The sequence below is a fragment of the Lepisma saccharinum genome, chromosome 11 (assembly GCF_977018435.1).
Source record: "Lepisma saccharinum chromosome 11, izLepSacc3.1, whole genome shotgun sequence".
NCBI classification, from domain to species: Eukaryota; Metazoa; Arthropoda; class Insecta; order Zygentoma; family Lepismatidae; genus Lepisma; species Lepisma saccharinum.
In genome coordinates, this window is record NC_139239.1 from 58,681,350 (window position 1) to 58,702,850 (window position 21,501).

The 21,501-nt window shown below is 39.5% G+C and overlaps 1 protein-coding gene across 1 annotated transcript in view; it reads left to right on the forward strand.

Moving 5' to 3' along the window:
* Positions 1 to 20,598, forward strand: part of LOC145994842 (caspase-1-like) — a 42,707-nt gene extending 22,109 nt beyond the window's left edge. Inside the window, exons 5-6 of the mRNA XM_083131211.1 lie at positions 16,434 to 16,554; positions 19,876 to 20,598. Of these exons, the coding sequence (XP_082987337.1) occupies positions 16,434 to 16,554; positions 19,876 to 20,111 (357 nt within the window). The 3' untranslated portion in view covers positions 20,112 to 20,598. The remainder of the gene's footprint in view (positions 1 to 16,433; positions 16,555 to 19,875) is intronic.
* The last annotated feature ends 903 nt before the right edge of the window (positions 20,599 to 21,501 follow it).

The following is a 21,501-nucleotide window of genomic DNA, read 5'->3' on the forward strand; positions in this document are numbered from 1 at the left end:
CTTCTAATACCTTATTGTGAATACCGTATTTACGCGTGTATAATGCGCGTGCGTGTATAATACGCACCCTTGTTTTTGATGGGGAAAAGCAACAAAAAAATATATCTCGTATATAATGCGCAGTACAATTCAGGTTCCAGAAATGGCTTTCTTAGCGTCAGACTAACATTTACGTATTTCATTTAAAATTAATCAGTAGATCATAAAAACGATCTTTTCCTTGTTTTCGTAGCTGATGCATTCACCACGCGACCTTAAACTTCCAGATGTTGGGCTTTTCATAGGAGAGGAGGGAGCAAAGTTATCAACCACCCGTTCAAGGTCGCAGTGCGTGATGCTTACAATAGATGGATGACATCAAGGCAGCATGAACTCGCATCAAGCGGGAGGATGAAACGTGCGTCGCTGCCGATTGTTTGTGAATGGGTTCGTGAGGCATGGAACTCCATCTCCCTTGAAATGATGATCAAAAGTTTTAAGGTAACGGGAATATCGAACAAGATGGATGGAAGTGAGGACATTTCAGACTGCTTGTATTAGTAACTGGGAGTGAATGTCGAAATTAAGTGTAAACGTTATTTATTTATTTACGTGAGTCAAGCCGCAATAGCGCAGTAAATATACAGTAATTATTTCTATTTGGTAAGTGTTGACGTAATTATTTTACCTTCATATTTGTTACAGTCAACTCTCGATACAACGACCTTTCATAGTTCCCAGGAAAAAGGTAGTTATTTCGAAGGGGTTGTTATTGGAATTTGCACCAAAAACGATTATTAGGAGATAATCGGGCAGATTGAATGTTGGATTTAATACGGGTCTACTAGAGCATTGTCTGTTACAAGATGAACTGGTAAGATAAGATCTCTCGGAAGATCTCACCTTTCTAGGCACAAAAAATAGCTGCTGTAAGTTTCGTTTTGGTTCGGCTGTGTAAAATACGTCGTAAAAATGTCATTTTCCTTCCTTCGACCAACTTCTAATTCACCCCCTCCCCCATTCCAGGGAGCAGTCCTTCCTCTTCCTCGACTTGCATTGTAAGTCAGCCTGAAAAAGGAAATGGGCAACTTGCGATCTATTTGCACCCAATGCGTATTCTAAGACACATTGAACAGTGTCGCACTCGATAATCATTTTGGTTTGAAATTAGATTTCACTAAAGTGAAACTGTATATTTAGTCCCGATTAGCCCAAAAGCATAAAATAAACTCAAAACAAGCTTTATGAAACCTGCGCATTTTCAGATATCAAAATGGGAGATCTTTATTTACTCTCATGTTAATCGACGATAATCGGTGTCAGCTTATACATTGAGCATTTTTTAAAAAATCGTTCGCAACTTACACATTGAGGTTCTGAAGATAAAGGTGCAGAACACTTTTTCTTTCTGAAGATCGAATTTCATTATCGTCAAATCAAAACAGCTTTGCGAGATACAAAACAATGACTTGCCTTCGCGCTGGATGAGTCATTGCTGTTATCCACAAGTGACAACTTCGCAGACGCTAGACAAAACACTGGCGCCAGTTGCAGCGTAAAAACAAGGCGACCGGCTGGAAGTTCGAGGTGGTGGTCAGGGAAAATCCTCCGTATTTCAAAGATAACTCAACTGTCGAAGGCTGAACTTTTATCAGCTGTGTGAAGAAGAAAGAATAAACCCTTTCTTTACGTTTTACCTTGCAACAGACAATAATACGGGCAATATTTCAATACAATAGCATTAAAAAAAGAAAAAAAATAGGACCTGAATTCTGCAATTATTACATTGCCGTGCAGACCAGTGGCGGAGAAAGCTGGGTAGGGGGCATTTTTTTTATAATTTTTTTTTTATATTTGTCCTATGGTTTTTGTTCATTTTCAAGAATGCATCCAGAACTGGTTGACCATTTTAGAAGTCAAAGGAAAGAAAGAGCGGTCCACTTCCACCCTTGCCTGTAATCAGCCTGTGTGCACACACAAGCAAGAAGACAATCGGCATTGCCCCCCCCCCCCCCCCTCCCTAAACGTTTGCTGAGAAGAAAAGAGGGAGACGTCACTCTGCCAACGGAACACTTTTGGCAAATATTAGGACATCAGCACAGTCATGAAAATGTAGAAAGTGGTAAACGGGAGTTATGATGCAAGTAAGATCGAAGTGAACTTTTGCGGAAACCTGAATGAAAATGCATTAAGAGTGTTGACGATCTTTAGTTGGCCTATGTGGCTTTGATTATCTATAACAGTTTCACTTCTTTATGAAGTGTTACAGGGAACAAAGAATACGTTTTGAATGAAAGCGATTACCGGAAGTTGTACGCTACAAAGTTGATTTAAAATAACATCCAAGCATATTCGATCTCTTCTCATGTATCCAAGAGCAAACGAAATCACAATGGCAAAACAAGCCTGGGATGTTGGGTAGCAGCCGTCGGCTGCGCGGAACATTGGTACGCTTGGGGGAGGGGAGGGCAGAGATCAAGTGCTATTGGATATAACTAAAGCGTGGTCTGGTGTTTATTTTTAGATCAGACCCACTTGCGAGCGGTAGAGTGCTTCTGAAGGGAATGAGTGCAAAAAACGTATTTTTCGCCCGATCTCTGTTCATGACCATGTCTAAGGCGAAAACAATTTTTGTGGAAGTTATTTCTCCCGCGAAAAATAGCGCTTGATACGTCTCCCGTGTGACGGTAGGAGGTGCGTGCTTGAATGCCGCCAGAACGGGTGCTGCTTTTCTCGATGTCGCAAAACTTTCCATTACTAAGTGACAACTCATGGAAAACGGCCATTTCGCATTAAAAAGTTTTTTTTTTAATATTATTATTGCTAAAGAAAGGCAATCTGTAGATATATACATGTTATACGCAGTGACATAGTGAAAAAAAAATGCGTGATTTCATTTTGGCTGTCCGAATTATTCCATGCATAATACGCACCACAGTTTTGAAGGGCAAAATTTTTGGAAAAAAGTGCGCATTATACACGCGTAAATACGGTATATCTTCACCACATCTGTCTTGGGCTTGCTCTCTTTCTTTTCCCTGCCAATTTCATTCTAATGCTTCTCTATTTATAGCCTCATTTCCCTTCCTCATTTCCATTGCTTTATCTGCATAGACACCAAGTTCTTTTCCATTTTTTTTCCAAAGTCCTTGGTTTGGAATTACTTCTGGACAGTAGATATTCAAAAGTTCTTCTTAAGCAGCGATCGTTGATGGTCTGTAGTTTAGAGGCGATCAGTTTTGTAACTGTCCATGTCTTGTACCCATGCAACATCACACCACTTAACATTACTTTAAAACTCCTTGTTAAAAACAACGCAAAACACACAAACATCATGATACGACACACTTTAAATGTTTGTCCAAGCTTTCAACTCCAGCTCGGAGTCATCATCAGGGTTGGTCAAACACACCATAGGAACCAACCACAAAGTACTACAGGATTATGGTCAAACTAAAAACCCATCTCCCCTGGCCAGGAACTTATCAAGGCTGCAACGACATGTTCTGGCAGGCACAGCAAGCAACATAATCGGAACCGTGTCTTCTTCGCCATCTCTCGACCAGCCCTGATGATGACTCCAAGATGGGAGTCGAAAGCTTGGACAAACTTTTAACTGATTCGTATCATACTTCTTTATGTGTTTTGCATTGTTTTTTTATTTACTTTAAAAAATACAAAGTTTGACCTTCATAGATATTTTCTTGCTTCCTTGGATAAAGCCTCACAAAGATGTCATGTGCTTTCTGAATACATTGTGAAATAGCCTGTGCTGCCTCTACATCTTTTGCCATCATGCTACCCAGGTAAGTAAAGTTATTCACATCTTTGATAACCTTGTCACCAATTCTAAACTGGTTTACATTTATTGTGTAGATCCTCAATGCCTTTGCTTTCTCTATCAGATCTTCCAATTTTCTGTGCATATCGCTATGCCATTCAAACAGGAGAGACAAATCATCTGCAAAATGAAGGTGGTCTAGTCTGCTGTTTAATCCCCATTGGATACCATGTCTCTGTCCTCTTTATCACACTTCGCATTACTGCATTGATCATAATCAGGTACATGGGTAGAAAAATACAAGGTGCCTGAAAATTTTCACCCGGTGCCTGAATTTTCTACTTCATAATATTTCGAGTTTGCTTACGGAAATTTCCATTGCCTTTTTTTTTAAAAGAGAAAAAATAATAATAATGAGCACAGTATGTGATTTTTAATGTTTATGTGTTTTCTGTATCATGTGTATCATACATTAAATCAGAATAATAAACATGCCATACATTTTTGAACTCTTGCTATCCGAATTTTTAAATTGCAGGGATTTGGTAGAGTTGGCCATGGATTAGAATGTATTGCATAGCTTTTCACGCTTTTACCAGTTACATTCTTGAGGCCACTCCGGCACAAGAATTAATTACTTTTAATCCAATCTTGTATTAATTACAAAGAATTTTATTTCCTAAACAGTATACAGATATGGTTACATAGAACGATTATTATTTTTATGTATACGGATAAAAGTAGTCAAGCTACTTTCGGAGGTATGTGCTTATGCCCTGGTACCTGAAAATTAACCCAGGGCGTCAGTTCCGTGAATTTTTTACGGATTCCCCCGCTTTTCTTTGATTCATCCTTGATTTCCATTATTTTTTTAATTACAATAATTCACTGTGACATTGGCAAGAATGTCCCAGTGTGAAGAACCAAATTTGTTCGGTTTTCCTGAACAAAGTTGGTTTCACATCATTCTACAAGGTAAGAAGATTAAGATAAAGGTTAGAAATAGTAGGAAGTAAATAAGTGTTAGTGTTTAACATTAATATTATTTATGATCACAGATACGAAATTACATAAGTGTGTAATTGGGTGGGTAATATTTTCTTAGGATAAGTTTTATTGTGTGTCGTGTGCATTAGTGTTGATGGATGAGATGAGGAATGGACATTAACACGATTCTATGAATGTTAAGCAGGGTCTATGTTCTAGTATGTTATGTTTGAGATAGTGAGAGTATTATTGGCTTTGAGATGTACGTATTAATAGTAGGAAGAGATATGAAAGAACGAGTGGTACCTGATGCAAGGAGACTTGCGGGAGACCAGCAAGAGTTGGTCGGACTGGGATGAACATCGGTACGACGGTTGGTACCCGGGACATCATCAGGAAGGGAAGAAGTAGGGAGGGATTTCCTGGGAAGTATCGGGTACATTAGTACGTTCAGTAGTGGAAATATAGAGAATTGTCAAGAATCAGTGAGAGAAGTTTGCAGTGTGTTTAGTAACGAGAATAAAGAAAGGGGTGTAAGATTACAATTAAAGAAAGAAACGAAAAAGAAGAATCTTGGTTAAATTCGGTTGGTTCCTAGGTCGAGTCCTTGCAGTGTTATCCTTTGCCTTTCTCCGGGGAGACGTAACCTTTTTTCGTTTTGGCGTATCACTGTCTTCTGTATTAGTGTCTCCTTCTTGATGTTCCTGTGGGAGGTTCTGCTTCATTATCCTCTTGGTGATCTTAGTCCTAAGGAGGGATGTCCTGTTGTTGAGTTTGTTGAAGGTGGATTCTTTGTGATCTTCTGGGGGGTACATTACATTCCGGAGGTAGGGGTTGAATGGGGAGGTGAGTGATGCCGGATTTGAAGAGGGAATGTTCCTCTTTCGACACCAGGTTTGTTAAGTCGTTTAGTGACGTAAAGTGCTCGGGATTTCTTATTAACTGGTACGTGTTGAAGTTTGGTAGCTTTTGTCTTAAATCTTCGATTTGTTTGTTTGATGTCTGGCAAAAGAAGGCTTTATGTTCCGGTGTGTCCATCTCGGTTTTACATTTCAAGCATTTATCAGTCTGTCTGAGGTTGTGCTTATTTAGGTGTTGACCGTAGGGACCGTGTCCCGTTAGGAAATGTATGAGACCTCTCGTGGGATGGAAATGGTCCATCGAAAGTCGTTCTTTTATGTTTGGAAGGAAGCTGTGAAGTCTCCTTCCTTGCGTAGCTTGTGTCCATTCCTGTTGCCAGACGCTAAACAAGTGGTTGTAAATTTCTGGTACCGTGGCAGGGCGTATTCCAATTAGTTTATAGATTTTGTCCTCTTGTCCATTTCTAAAGTAATACTTTGATGCTCTAGTTTTAATAACGATTTCAATAGGCTGTAGGCCCGCAATCATGAGAAGAGCCAGGGTTGAGGTTGTTCTGAATGCACCCGTTAGGCGAAGTATCACTTTGCGTTGTGAAGATCTCAATCTGTTTTTAATGTACTGTTTACTGGTTTCCATGGCCCACAGGGGCGAGCCATAGGAAATAATAGAATTATATATGGTAATGAGATATGTTTTTATGTGTGATAGTGGAAGGTTGTAGTTTGCTGAACTCAATGTGGCTAGACTGTTTATAGTTGTTTCGGCCTGGGTTGTTGCCAGGGCTATGTGTCTGTTAAAAAACATCTTCTCTTGAAGAGTAATACCAAGGTATTTAGCTTCTCTTACTCTTTTTAAATTTCTTTCTCTGAGTTTGATTTGAGGGTTTCTTTGTAACTTCCCCTTAAGGATAATATAATGAGTCTTTTCCGAAGCTATTTTGAGTTTAGCATGATCACACCAATTGGATAGCATATTGATTGCAGTAGATGCTTTATCTTCGATTTCCCTTCTTGAGTTACCGGAAGTGAGCATGATAATGTCATCCGCATAAGCTATGATCTGGTCTATGTCTGGATGGTCTTGTAGTTTCATAAGCGCAGGCTCCAAGTTAGTATTCCAAAGCTCGGGTCCCAGAATGGAACCCTGAGGACAACCTTTTGACGTGATCTTACTCATTTGTAGATCCAGATATTTGATGCTAACTTTTCTGTTAGAGAAATAACTTTTCAGAAGTAGGAAAAGTGTACCTGGGCAATTCATATTTTTAAGTGTTTGAAAAAGGCTGGGCCACCACAAGTTGTCAAATGCCCTGGCGATGTCCACCATAATTCCAACCATGTACTTGTTTGGAGTGTTTTGTGTTGTAGACGATAGCAGGCGTAATGCATCGTCAGTGCATTTACCTTTCGTGAACCCAAATTGTATCCCTGATATGGGTTTGAGCAGGCGAAATTCTTTGAGTCTTTTTAGGATAAGTTTCTCGAAGAGTTTTCCCAAAACGTTGAGAAGGCATATTGGTCTGTATGAATTGACCCTGGTTTCATCTTTATTTGGATGTTTCTTGATGATTATTAAGTTTGCTTCCTTCCAGGTTTCTGGGAATATCTTCTGAACAAGGCACTCATTAAATAGTTGAGTAATGTAAGGTGTAAGTACTGGGGTGATTTCTTGTATTATTTCCACAGGAATTCCGTCTGGTCCCGGGGACTTCTTCATTTTCATGCTGCTTATTTCGTTTTCTACTTCCTGGGTAGTGAAAGGTAATATTGGTGATTCTGGATATGGCTGGTGATAGATTTTTCTTGTATCCTTATTTTCATCGCTGTCGTTTTCAGGTTTGTCGTCTGGTATGAGATTCTTCATTAAGAAGTTGATGGTTTCTTCCAAGTCCTTTGTCATATTCGTGTTGTTCTCGTCATTAATTAAGGTGGAAATGGTTTGCGGTTTTTTTATTTTGCCGGTAGCGATTTTATACGGGGTGCCCCATTTATTTATTTCCAGACGTTTTTCGATGAAGATATTCCATTGTTGTGTTTTATAATTTAGTAGCTCGGTTTCGTATTGCTTTTTTTTTGGCACGGTAAATCTGGAGGTTGGCATTTCTGTATTGTGCGATGATGGATTTTTGATATAGTTTCCTGGCTTTTTGCATTTGTTTCTTAAGGTTGGTTAATTTCTTTGGCCATTGCTTCCTCTTCATTTTCCTTTGGTTATTTCTGGGTGATGAATTTTCAATTGCTTGTCTGATGTTTGCAGAGAGTTCCTCTGCGAGCGTGTTGAGTGATTTTTGTTGGTCCAATTGTTCAGGGATAATGAGCTTTTCTAGGAATTTTTGATGATCGATTTTTCTCCAGTTCAATATGTTCTCCTGGTTTGTCTGTTCAAGCTGATGTTGCCTGTAGATTAAGTCGAATAGTATTAAGTTGTGGTCGCTTGTTGTGGCGAGATCTATAACTTTCCAGTTTTGGACATCGCCCAAGGCCCTTGCATTCGTGAGTGTTAGATCAATGTTGCTTGAGGCGCCCGCCATTCCCCTGTAGGTGGGGGGATTATCTGGCTGATTTTCGACTTGTAGGTTGTGCTCAGAAATGAATTCCTCCATGGCTACCCCCTTGGTGTCGGTTTCTTGGCTGTACCACCACGGAGATGAGGAGTTCGTGTCAGCTGTGATTATGATCTTGTAGTTTTTGTACGCATTGCAGATCAGATCGATTTTTTCCAAATATGGGTCTATGTCATGGCTGAATTGAAAATAACTATTTATTAGGATCCAAGAACCATGCTCGGAAGATATTTGAGCGCAATTTATGTGTGTGTCACAAAATTGTGCTATTTTGGTGATTGTTAGATTTCTGTTTAGGTTAATTATTGCTGCCTTGGTTTGATTGCGGTCCTGAATTGTGTGAACGTTGAGTGGTATGTAGGGAATTTTGTTTTTGGATGTGTATGGTTCTTGCATGAGAATTATGTCAATGTATTGCTCTTTGCAGTAATTGATTGTTTCAAGTGTTGCAAGCTTGCTTCTTCTGGTGTTGATCTGTGCAACGCGTATCTTGTCGTTATCTATGAGTGCCGTACTAATTGGTGGCATCGGGGCCATTCGTTTGTTGCTATGAACTCCATTCTCCCGTGTGCCCTTACAAAGTCCGCGTAAACATCGTCAAGTACCAGGGACTCTCCGCGACGTCCGAAAGCTGTCTCGGTTAGCCGGAGCAGCTCCTGTGTCGGTAGGAAGGTTGTAAGTTTTTAACGTTATCCTGTCCACTGCTTCTGGTATGGGGAAGGTAATAGTTTTGCCCTTGCTATGCTTCTTCCTGACTAGTAGTCTCAGTGCAGTAATGAGAATATCTCTCTCTTCTAGGCGTGAAAGTTTCAAGTTGTGTTCGAAGTTTCTATATATTAGGTACGGATCCGAGGGATGGGATGAGTGTTCTGGCGAGGGTGATGGAGGTTCCGAGTCAGTATCGAGATCGGTGTCATATAAGTCAAGTGTGTCTTCTGCAGTGAGTTCAATTTTCTTGAATGTGAGAGGGGTGTGAGATGATGTGTCAGATGTAGGTGTTCGTGTCAGAGCGGGTTTTATTACCTCAATTGGGGCAGAAGGTGTTGGGAAAGGGTCGTTGAGGATGGAATGGGTGTTTGTAGTGAATTTTATATTCTCCGATAGGTTGGACGGTTCAGTAGAGAGGTCGAGAAGGGTTGGGGGATTGAAGTATGTGCTATATGGGTACAAGAAGGGGGGAGCTTCTGGGTTTAGCATGGAAGAGTTTACTAAATCGATAGCTTTTTTTAGTCGGTATGCTGCCGCTCTTTTAGCATTTCTTTTTCTTCTACTTGGTGGATTTCTTTTCCGTTTTGTTTTAGGGGTGTTCTCCATAGTCTGTCTTGTCCACTAGTCTTTGCCACATGAGGGTGTATGTTGGGCAGTCTTTGTTGTCTTTACTATTGCATGTTTTGTTCCTGTTTTTACATGGAATGCATGTTTTCGGTTGGTTTTTTTTATCACAGTGTTGACGTTCATGATTCTCATTTCCACAATGGGATGAACTAGATGAACTAGATGTACTGTGTTGCTGTTACGGGGTCCTGTTTTAAATCTCACATTGAAATCATTTGTGTATTCTTCATATGGAATTGATTCTTGGAGATTAAGGCTGTAAAATTCTGTGTAAAATTCCTCTGGGTCTTTATTGGCCGGAACGTCATATATGATCAGAAGTGGATCCTTTTTTCGAGGGTTTTCTACTTTGATGTTGTGTTTAGGAAGATCTTTATTATTAATTAATTTCTCGGCTCCTTCTCTGGAAGCTGTTTCCACTATCACCATTTGATTTGTGGTTCTTATGCTTTTGATTTTGATATTTTCCCTCACTGGATTTACTGTGGTGGTCAAAATTTCCTGTATCTTCTTAGCACTCATTTTCCTATCTTTGTCAGACATAAAGACAGTGTGCTTTACGGTAGATGTGGCTTTCTGTATTTGTTGTTGTTTGTCGGTTTTTTTTGTTGATACAACCTGGGAGTATAATACGTCTTCTCTAGGGGTTGCAGATTGGACATGGTGATTTCTTTCTTGAAGGAATTTATTTACGGCGTTGAGTGATTTGTTCTCCGACACTGTTTCTTCATGTACTTGTTCTAATTTGCTCATAAGTTCTAAGAGGATGGATTTTCTTTCTTCTGATATGTTTTTATCTTTAGCGACGAGGGTAGTAATTTCTAATACCAGTTTTCTGTGCATCTCTAGCTTGATAGTGTGAGAAACGGGAACACTGTCTATTGAAGATACGCCAGTCGCATTGGAGTTTGATGTCTGAACGTTGGTGCCTGGTGTCTGGGAGGAAGGGGTGGCTGAGGGGCTGAAGGGGTTTGCAGGTGACAGGTTGAATGACTTTTTCCAGTGGTCCTGGGGCTGTTGTAGGGGCGAATCAGGCTTCCTTTTTGTCAGAGGTGAAGGTGGGGGGGAATGACGGACAGGGCCACCCTGTTCGAAACCAAAGTGAGTGTTTTGCTTGGGGGTAGAATTTTTGTTTTTGGGTGTGGCGCCACCGGTAGGAGCCATGAGGAACACCAACAGTAGTCCAAGTTGTGAGCACTGATGAAATCTGGATAAAAGAAGTCAATTGACGGAGAGCGGCCGTTAACTGCAATCGCACGGTCGCAAACACAGGTTGCCCGGTGCTACGAGAACTGACGCGTATTGTATAGTATTGGAATGGACTGCATACTCTCGAGTGACGTCACGCTATGTGAATGTCCTTTGTAACAGCTGAGTGAGTGAGAATGACGTCGCGCCCCGGCAATGCACAGACCCCTCTAGCCGAGAATTACGCCGTGTCGTGGCAGTTGTATTTGTCAAATAAAACTGGAACTACTGTATTGAATTCGGTTCTGGGGGTCTCAGAATGTCAATCAGGCTTCTCATAAAACTACTATGTTTATTAACCAAGCTAACTAAGTTCGGGTTGTCCGTTTCTGGTTGTTATTTATACCACTGACATCCGTTAGGCTTAACTGACGTGGCTCCGTAAGGATAGCATGGGGATGTTTGTTTCGCAACAGTTATTTTGCTTAAGGGTGAATTCACTTTTAGTTTATTTTCAGATCAAGATTGGTCCTTCTTACGTGAGCGTTTGGGGGTGAGCAAAGCAAACTACTCCTTGGGTGAGCTGCAGGGGGTGTCTTTTGCGTTCATCTGCGGGCAACAGTATTCTCCATAAGAAATATATGGAGAGTGCACACGATTACTATTTTGGCAGTGTTTGAGAAAGTACTTACCGGAACAGATTGTGGGGGTGTCCTGCGAACCAAGGCACACCTTACACTACCGCATGCTCCCTCACTTACACTAACACTCACTAATTACCACATATTTTGTCGATTTTTTACGGAGCACTTTTACGCATGAAGAAGTCTGCTTGGCACACGCACACTTCTTGTATTAATTAATAAATTAAATCTTTTAAGATCACATTTGATAGCTTATTATAGTTGTTACTTATAAGTCATTCCATGCGAAATCAACACAGCCCCCAACCTGACCATCACCGATTTTCATGAAATTTGGGGAGTTGAAACTATGCATGGAACTTAGTAACTATGGGAATTTTTAGTTTCGTTTGTCTTGTAATTGTTAAATTATTCAAGGTCAAAGTTAGCATAAATTGCCCTTTTTGAACCTGCTTAGCTGTACTAAATGTGCTGTAACTCCGCCCCTATTTTAGGTAGGAAGATCAAATAAAGCTTATTGTCCAGGGAATTGAACAAGCTCTCCAGTGATATATAACAATTATACCTTTGGATAAAAATATAATTTTATCACGTGACCTTGACCTTTGACTTTGAATATCTCAAAACATGTCATCACCAAAAATCGTGAAAAAAATATATTTGGTCCCTCATGCCATACTCTAAAACATATCAAAATATGATTCTGGGACTGCAATGGGATCAGAAGATAAAAAATAATATGTGTAACTATGTGACTGATAAATGCCTCATTACATGAACTATGACGAGTCAAATGTCCCTTAACACCCCCTACAAAATGTAAAGAAGTAATCCTGGGTATAATTGGTAATGAAAGAAATAGGTTAAGCACAGGGAGATCCCTAGCCGTGTGTGTCAAGTGCAGGTCCGGCATATTATTGACCGCCGTATTGAATTCAACACAAAAATTTCAAAGGAAAGGGGGTGATGTGATATATCAAATCAGGCTAGAATTTCACGAGAAATGAAGCGGCAAAGATTTTTCCAACGTATCTTTAGCCAGCAAAAAGTTAGTACTGCATACTTGTAACCATTTTCTCCTTTTCGAGGTGTTAAAAACAAAGCATTAGAATGCTTCTAACGTGTTCGGAACTCATCGAGATCACGCTGACATCTCGGGAGAGAAAGAAGTATACCCACCATTGCATATGATTTTAATCAGCGACATTAACTAAATAGTTGAATAGTGAAGAATATTGGGAAAAGTATCTAAAACAAACACTTCCATTGGAATGAAAAAATCTTCAGTGACAAGGTTAATTTTTATGTTCACTGTGAAGTTAATAAAAAGAATATGCAATACATGTGATTTGATAATCTACAGTAGACAGATCCCAGCCGAATGGTTGTTGCTGGTAAGCTAATGATGTGGTATAGTGTATGGAGAACGGGAATGGTAGGTCCATATTCAACAACGGAACCTTAATTGGTGAGGGCTTCTTGGATTTGTTAAGTGAACAGGTTTTTCATCCTTGCTTACGAGATATTGCATTTTTCCAGAGTTTTGAAACAGGATAGACTGTGACCACACTATGTGGACATTTTGGCAATTTCTTCATGGTAATTTTCTAGGTAGATTGATGTTCACACGGGGATCTATTAAAAGGCCTGCACATTCCCCAGATCTAACATCTTAGGAGAACCTTTACCTTCAAAAAAATTTGAAGAAAATGGTGCATGCACTCAAAGTCCATGATACTGACCATCTGAAAGAAGGCATAGTTGCTGCCTGCGATGATGTTGTACATTGCCAAATGTTCTGTGTGTGAGAGAGACGTCAACGAGTGTGCTCACAGGAACATTGACAACATTATAATGGGCATACTTCGTAAGTCAAAGATATGCGTATAACTTTTTGCTGGCTAAAGATACGTTGGAAAAACCTTCGTCACTTCATTTCTCGTGAAATTCTAGCCTGATTTGATATATCACATCACCCCCTTTCCTTTGAAATTTTTGCATTGAATTCAATATGGCGGTCAGTAATATGCCTTACCTGCACGTGACACACACGGCTAGGGATCTCCCTGTGCTTAACCTATTTCTTTCATTACCAATTATACCCAGAATTACTTCTTTACATTTTGTAGGGGGTGTTAAGGGACATTTGACTCATCATAGTTCATGTAATGAGGCATTTATCAGTCACATAGTTACACACATTATTTTTTATCTTCTGATCCCATTGCAGTCCCAGAATCATATTTTGATGTGTTTTAGAGTATGGCATGAGGGACCAAATATATTTTTTTCACGATTTTTGGTGATGACATGTTTTGAGATATTCAAGGTCAAAGGTCAAGGTCACGTTATAAAATTATATTTTTATCCAAAGGTAGGCTTGTTATATATCACTGGAAAGCTTGTTCAATTCCCTGTACAATAAGCTTGATTTTATCTTCCTATGCAAAATAGGGGCGGAGTTACAGCACAGTTAGTACAGCTAAGCGGGTTCAAAAAGGGCAATTTATGCTAACTTTGACCTTGAATAATTTAACAATTACAAGACAAACGAAGCTAAAAATTCCCATAGTTACTAAGTTCCATGCATAGTTTTAACTCCCCAAATTTCATGAAAATCGGTGATGGTTAGGTTGGAAATTGCACATATCTGTGTTGATTTGGCATGGAATGACTCTTATGTGAAATTTTGAAATTTCGTATTTCCACGTTGCACAATTTAATGGTTATATCTAGGGGCATGCATATTTCTTTTTTGACAAAAATATGAAATGTGAAGAACACATTGTAGTGTTAATGTTTCATGTTTTTGAAAGGTGTGAGATGCATTTTGTGACCATGTTTTGTCACGAAATAATGTGAAATGAACTGCAAAAAGCGAAATTAACTCTTAAACACAAAATTTAGGGTTTATTCACCAACGCGACACCTTCCGAGGTCTGAATTATCCTGAGAGTTATGCAATTCCCGGAAAATTGTTTAATTCTGCTGTTAATATTGGAGAAGCAAAAATGGAGGCTGGGTCATGCTGCTCTGTGTGGTGCAGTTCCTGTTCCCCACGTGGCTGGAGGGGGTTGAGTATGAGCACCACCACTGCATCTTTATTTTTCTGGTCTGGAATCTTTTTTGAGGATAGAGTGCCAAGTCGAGTGTGTCTGTCCATTGTCCAGGTTCATCGCTGGTTTCTGTTGGATGATAGCATGGGTTTCTGTGACAGTGTTTTCTATGACAGAGCAAGTTGGGTGAAGTATGGATGTGGAGGTGTGGTTTGTGGAGTGAAGGTGTTGAGAAAGGCCTAATTCTGGTGTGTATTTTTTGGCATCTTGTACGTGTTCATCAATCCAGTTTTGAACAGTGCAGATGGTTCTGCCAATGTAGTAGTTGTGGTTTTGGCATGTGGCCTTGTAGACATCAGGGGATTCAAGTTTGGGTAGGTAGTATCTCTTGAAATTAGGTAGTGCTCTTCCGATTTGGGATATATAGGTTTGTGTGCCAGTCGAGGGTTTGAGTGCCTTGGCGAATTTACCTTATGTTGTGGGGTGGTATGGGAAAGTGATCCATTTGGGTTTTGGATTTTGGTTAGGGTTATCTGTCTCATGGGCGTCTGAGCTGGGCTTCTGCTTTTGCACACCACATGGATAGTTGGCGTTCAGTGTAACCGTTGTTTAATCCTATTTCAGTTACACATGCTATTTCATCATGGAGGTCATCTTCTGTGCAGCTGTGTGTGAAGGCTCTTCTGTAGAAGTTCATCCATACTCCACCTTTCTATTTTGGGGGTGGTTGGATTTTGCATGGATGTACTGGGTGCCCGAACCTGGTTTCCTGTACATCGACATGATGAATTTGTCTTGGTGTCGTTGGATACTTAGATCAAGAAAATTGAGGCAACCATTTTCTTCCCTTTTAACGGCAAAATTTATGTTAGGATGTATGTTGTTGAGGAGAGTTAGGAGATGGTTTAAGTTGTCTTCCTGTTTGTAAATGACTAGGGTGTCTTCAGCATATCTTCTGTATCTTATATGCACAAACTCTGGTTTGGTGAGTGTTGATTTCTCTGCCACATGCAGTACAATGTTGGATAGGGGTGCAGAAAGGGGGTTGCTTATCGCTAGACCTCCTGTCTGGTGGAAGAAACTGTCTTCGAACTGGAAATAGGTGTGGGGGAGGCAGGTGATCCAAAAGATCCCAGACCAGAAAAAGAGAAGATACTCGACCCAGCAGACAGCGCAGCTCCTCAACCACCACCCGTCAGCACCACTTGACAACAGGAAACAGAATGCACAGCAGACGATGCAAGGCAGTATACACGCCAGTGCCGCCAAATGGGAGAAAGTGCAACTACTGCTGCCTGGGAACAAACAAAGCAGTGATGCGGTACCATCTCCGCTCCAGACGCCGTACCCTTAGTGAATGAAGACAGAGAGTCTTTGAAATTAATAGGATGTAACCATTAAATTGTGCAACTCTGAAATACAAAATTTCATGTAAGTAATTTTAAACCGTGTTTACTGCATCCATCATGAATTATCATAGTTGGATTAATAGCTTTCTTAGCCTGTATTTGGAAAGGAGAATGCTGGCTCCTTAGAATAACGTGCTGGCACCTGAATCATTTTTAGTTTTGTCTGCCCCTGATCAGGTACATTGTTGGTTATAGTATACAACCTTACCAAATTCCTATCTGTATGACTATCAGCCCTCGTGTATTACTCTACACTATAATGATGATAAGTTTCTTGAATAATCTTGAGGAGATGTACTGTGTAGAAATTTCAGTGGATAATGCAGGCTCGACCTGGACTCAAACCTGAGTCTTTGACATACCAAGACCGTTCTCTGCCAACTCAGCTCTGGCTTTGCCTAATGTTTCACCCTTGTGGTTTTACCTGTTCCTGTCAGTGTTACTGCAATAGGATCTGTTGCCTTTGAATCACTGACGGTGTTATAGGGCTTATAGTGTTATATATAGAGGACTGTTAGAGCACGCAAGGTCCACCACCAACTCCAAGGTCATGCAAACACTATGTGGCTGTTAAAATAGTTGCAGTTTATTATTATAAATATATATAAGTGATGTTTTGTTCCTTTAAAGGCATGCCAAGGGGACCAATTTGATGGAGGTGTTACTCTGACTACTCAAGTCGATGGCCATCCAATGAGTTACAAAATTCCAGTCCATGCTGACTTCCTCATTGCATACTCAACAATTCCAGGTGGGTTTATGTTTAAATAACAGCTTTTTGTATCGCATGCAAAGTTCAGGAACATTATTACTGTGCTTTTTGTTCTGTTATCTTTGTACTTTTCATTGGTTCTGAGATATCTATTTATGATCTCAGAATATCTGTTTCTAACCTGATGCCGTTGTGGTAGCATCATTGCCTTGTAATCAAAGGGTTCTGGGTTCGATATCCAGTTGAGGCACATAGTGGTTCGGAACCCACTGTAAACTGTAGGTCCATTCCCGATTAGCCTTACTTTGCTTAAAGTGAACTTAAAACACAAACTCAATCAATCAATATTTTTCTGACTTGAGTTAAAATGAATTAGCTTCTTCTGCTGTCACCAAAACCCTCTTTAAGAATTGATCGCAAAACCGCTGTCACACATTCTTTAATTGCTGTCACGTACACAAAACATGCACCTTACATGACACTCTTTGGGCAGGTAAACAGAAAGAAGTCTGCAGGTGCCAGAACAGGGAAGCACGGTGGGTGATTGAGAACAGGTATTCTGCTCTGAGCCAAGAATTGGCGCACATGTATCACACAGTGGGCAGGCACGTTATCGTGCAGCAACATCCACTGCCCTGTCCTGTGCAACTCAGGTCGGAGGCATCGTAACAACCGTTCCAAAACTTTCTCGTAGAATGCAGTGTTCACAATTTGACCTGCAGGAACGAATTCCATGTGGATGATGCCATCCTTGTCGAAGCAGGCGATCCACATGGTCTTGACCTTTGACTTCTGTCCTGTACACATACACCTACCTTTCATGCATCTCCATCACGGTTTTCCCCAATTTGTAGCAGAACTTGATGTTCATGTTCAGTCGTTGCTCCATTGCACTGTGACACTCCCTCTCATACTGAGTACATTCGACAGCCCTAAGTGGGTTTACCCTGACAGCCATGTGTACTCCACGCTAGGTGGTGCTTCTCGCCATGTCTCTGGATAGCCATGTGCATGCGCCTGGTTCATGTTGCCGTAGATAGTGCATGTATATCAGACCATTCACCGAACTTTTTAGACAGGATGTATAGTGTAATTCCAAAGAAAACAAATCTAAATGGAGGGCCTCCCCGATGGTGTGGTGGTAGCATCGTCGCCTTGTAATCAAGGGGTTCCAGGTTCGATACCCGGTGGAGGCAGAAGTGGTTTGGATCCCACTCTAAACTGTAGGTCCAGTCCCGATTAGCCTTACTGTGCAAAAAGTGGACTTAAAACAGCAAATCAATCAACCAACCAAATCTAAATGGTTTAAGTATCCCCACATCTTTTTAGTGGGCAGCCTTCACATTGTAGTCACCTGCTGCACTCTACTCATTTTGAAACCTTAAAATCAATTAGAACTTTAGAACTATTTGCGTACAAGTGTAGTAGCAGTCACTACCCCAACATGAATAATGAAGAGATTTTCTCGAGATATCAGTCAGGTCAGTTGGGGATATGCTTCCGAGCTTTCTAGAGCTAACATCACTCTTATCTTCAGAGATTGAAATACAGAGATGTGTAGGAAACATATTTGGTGTGAGAAGAGTTCAGTGTATGTGGTGGTCATTTCTATTGTCATGTCTCCCATGCTCTTCGTCAGTGTTACCATTCAGACTGGTCAGTTTGAGCCCCTTGTCCCTGTTGAGGTTTTGTTTTTCCCCGTGGAAAAGTTGTGCTGTATGTATGATGCAGTCGTAGTATTTGTATGACTTGTAGATGATCTTAGTTGTTGTGATGTCAGTTTTTCTAGATGGAAAATCCTGATGTAGCTGGCATGTTCTTTACAACATTGTTCACTTGTCCTCTCAGTTTGTCCAATGTAAAAACTTGTTTCATACACATCTCAGCAGTTCAATCTTTGCAGATAAGAGTGATGTTGGGGAGGGGTGGGGACAACTCTTCAAAGTGTAACTGAAACTGGCATGGCTGATGTCCCTAGAGGAGAATCTCTTCATTATTTGCTACCAGGAAAACTTCAAGAACTATTTGCTTATGTTCCTGATACAGTAGGATTCTAGGCAGAATGTAGCTTTTAAATGAAAGCTGCTTTTGAGATTAATGATCACTGCTGAGTGCTTTCATGGCATGTTCAACTACAAGGAGAAAGTTGGAGAGTGATACACACCCACTTATTGTATCATTTTAGGTGTTTAATATGTTTAAAATGTTAATTGTCTATTATGACATAATTTGTTTTGTTCAATTGGGTAGTCTTTTATGGTTATGGACTAACCTTAAAACATTTGATTGTGGGTTGTGAGGTGAGAGATGGGATTATGAATGTTGCTGTAATAATGGAAGTGATTTTGGAAATGTGAATGTTTTAATTTGTGTAGTGAAGAAGTATTATGATCTAAATACACTTTTGTTTGTAATAAGAAGTTTAATTGTGAGTTCAAGTGTAATATATTAACATTAACTGACTTCTAAATATATTTTTGTGTGCGAGAGTTAGTAAAGTTTACGTAAGCATATCCTTATCTGATTTCCCACAACCTGAGGGCTTCATAGTAAGCTGATAAGTCTCAGGCTCGTCGTTGAGGAATAAACGTAAGTAGTTCCATTGAAAATAATCCGGGGAACGTAGCAAGAGTTACCTTGATAATGTGACAAACCAGATGAATTTATGAATAGTTTTGAAGGTTATATTTTTTTAGTATCTAACATCCTAACATAGTAATATTTTAGCAGGGACATGCTTACATTTTTTTTTTTACATATTGACAAATGCAAAAATGAAAAGATTCTCTGGGCTATTGGCCAGATGAGTCGATAGCCCGAGGGAATGTTTTCATCATTCGACACCAGGAAAGCTTCAAGACTTACTTCAAACGAAAAAATATCATGGTGATGAAATAGAAGTTAGTAAAATGGAAGATGCATGTCAATATTAATTGTTTTGTATAGTAGTAACTATCCTTCCCAAAATCCTATATTTTGCAGCAGTGGAAATTTTGTCTCCCACTTCATTATATTCATCCAGTACAGACTCATCTTGTTGCTTCTTGCTGAATAAACTTTGCTTGATATCTTTCTCTTCATAACGTGCAAGTCTTCTATTGCCAGCTCTTGTCTTGGCATGTGCTTGGTAATATCTATTGGTGCAAATTTTTACTGTGATTGGATTGTTTACATGGCTGCTTCTTACACTCAGATTACACATGTTTTTCTGTATAGCCCAGGAACCCAGGAACCTCTAATCCATGTTTCCTTACTTTCTAAATTATTCCTTCATTACGATTATGTCTTCCTGCATGAAATTCCTCATTGAACTTTACACTTCACATTTTGAAGTGATAATCGATTGATTTCTTTTTGCAGGTTTCTTTTCGTGGAGAAACACAACCAGAGGTTCCTGGTTTATACAAGCTCTTTGTGAGGAGTTGAAAGTGAATGTGACTGAATGGGATCTCCTGTCTCTTCTGACATTTGTGTCTCGGAGAGTTGCTGTTGATTTCGAGTCCTGTGTGCCTGGTGATCCTTTAATGAACAGACAAAAGCAGATTCCATGTGTTACCACTATGCTGACTAGGCTGCTTCGTTTTACAAGAAAGTGATTGGACTTTAATTTAGTTGTGTATTTGGAGAACACTGTTGCCTTATTGTCTTAAAAAACACGACTGCCATTTGATTGTACTCACATTTGCCTTATTCGGTTCATAGGAACACACTTGCCGTAATATTTGGGAGGATCTCAATTTAACCCATGCTCAAAGAAGCACACTTGCCTTATATTTGAAACAAACAAGTTTTGATGAAAATTTTTGTCATAGGTACCAGTGAAGCAATCCAAAATGTCAAGACTTATTTTCATAGCTGCTTTTTTTATTTAGAACTTTATAGTTTTGTATATATCCTGCCAATACAACAATAACAATACTCGCATAAATGAATCTTGTTAGTATCTCATATACTTCAGAATGAAGTAGTAATGCTTATGGATTTAATTTTTATATCATGTGAATTTAATTTAATATAATCAGAGGCTTTGACCGATTAATGATGATCTGTATTTTGATAAATAAAAATACACTGCATTTTCCAGTAGCTGAATTTTAAAATAATCTTCCTTTATTTTCACTGTGATTGTTACATTATACCTTCTATGAACCTGATATTGCAGTCCTTGGACTCTTAGAATCAACTGAGCTTTTACCTCACTCAATTTTAATTCAGCGTATTTAATTATTTTTAAGATACAATCTTTGATTTGTCAAACTTTTGCTTTTATACTGTAAATAGTTTGAAGTTTGATGAAGCCCACTTTATGCACTGATAGGTTAATCATAACTAGACCTACAGTTTAGCACATTAACTGCCACGTGAGTTGTATTTAACTCCTGCTAGTTTTATGCCCGGGGCCTCGTGAAGCATTTTAACTCTCACGTCTCTTTACCTTGGGAGTCTTGTGGTGCACCGGCAACTCGCACTACCATGCTATTATATGCATGTTACGTGAAGGGTGGGCCTGTGGACAAAATTTTGCAGATGGTTTGTGAAAATAATATTGAGTGATGCTGTTATTGTTACAATTAATGCAAACAATTTAAAAAGCATGGATCAAATTAATACATGTTTTTATATTTATTTTTGCCTTTCAATTTCACTTCAATCTGACAAGTAAAACAAAAAAAAAAAAAACACTTTCACTTGTGAACTGTTTTCAAGTTTTTCCGATTGTGCGTTTGACCTTGACTTATTACTGGCCAGCTCCTCGAACGATATTGCTACAACAGGAACAAATAACAAAAGACTCAATGCTCAGAAAAAAAAAACTATAACAGTGCTCAGAAGAGAACAAGAACAATACTCAGAAAGAAACAAGAAATATAATGCGAGTCACATATAACTTACGTGGCGTGCAGCATAATAATTCATTATATCACTGCGTGAATTGCATATGACTCACGCATATAAAATAATTAAAAATAACAATTTTGTATCTAA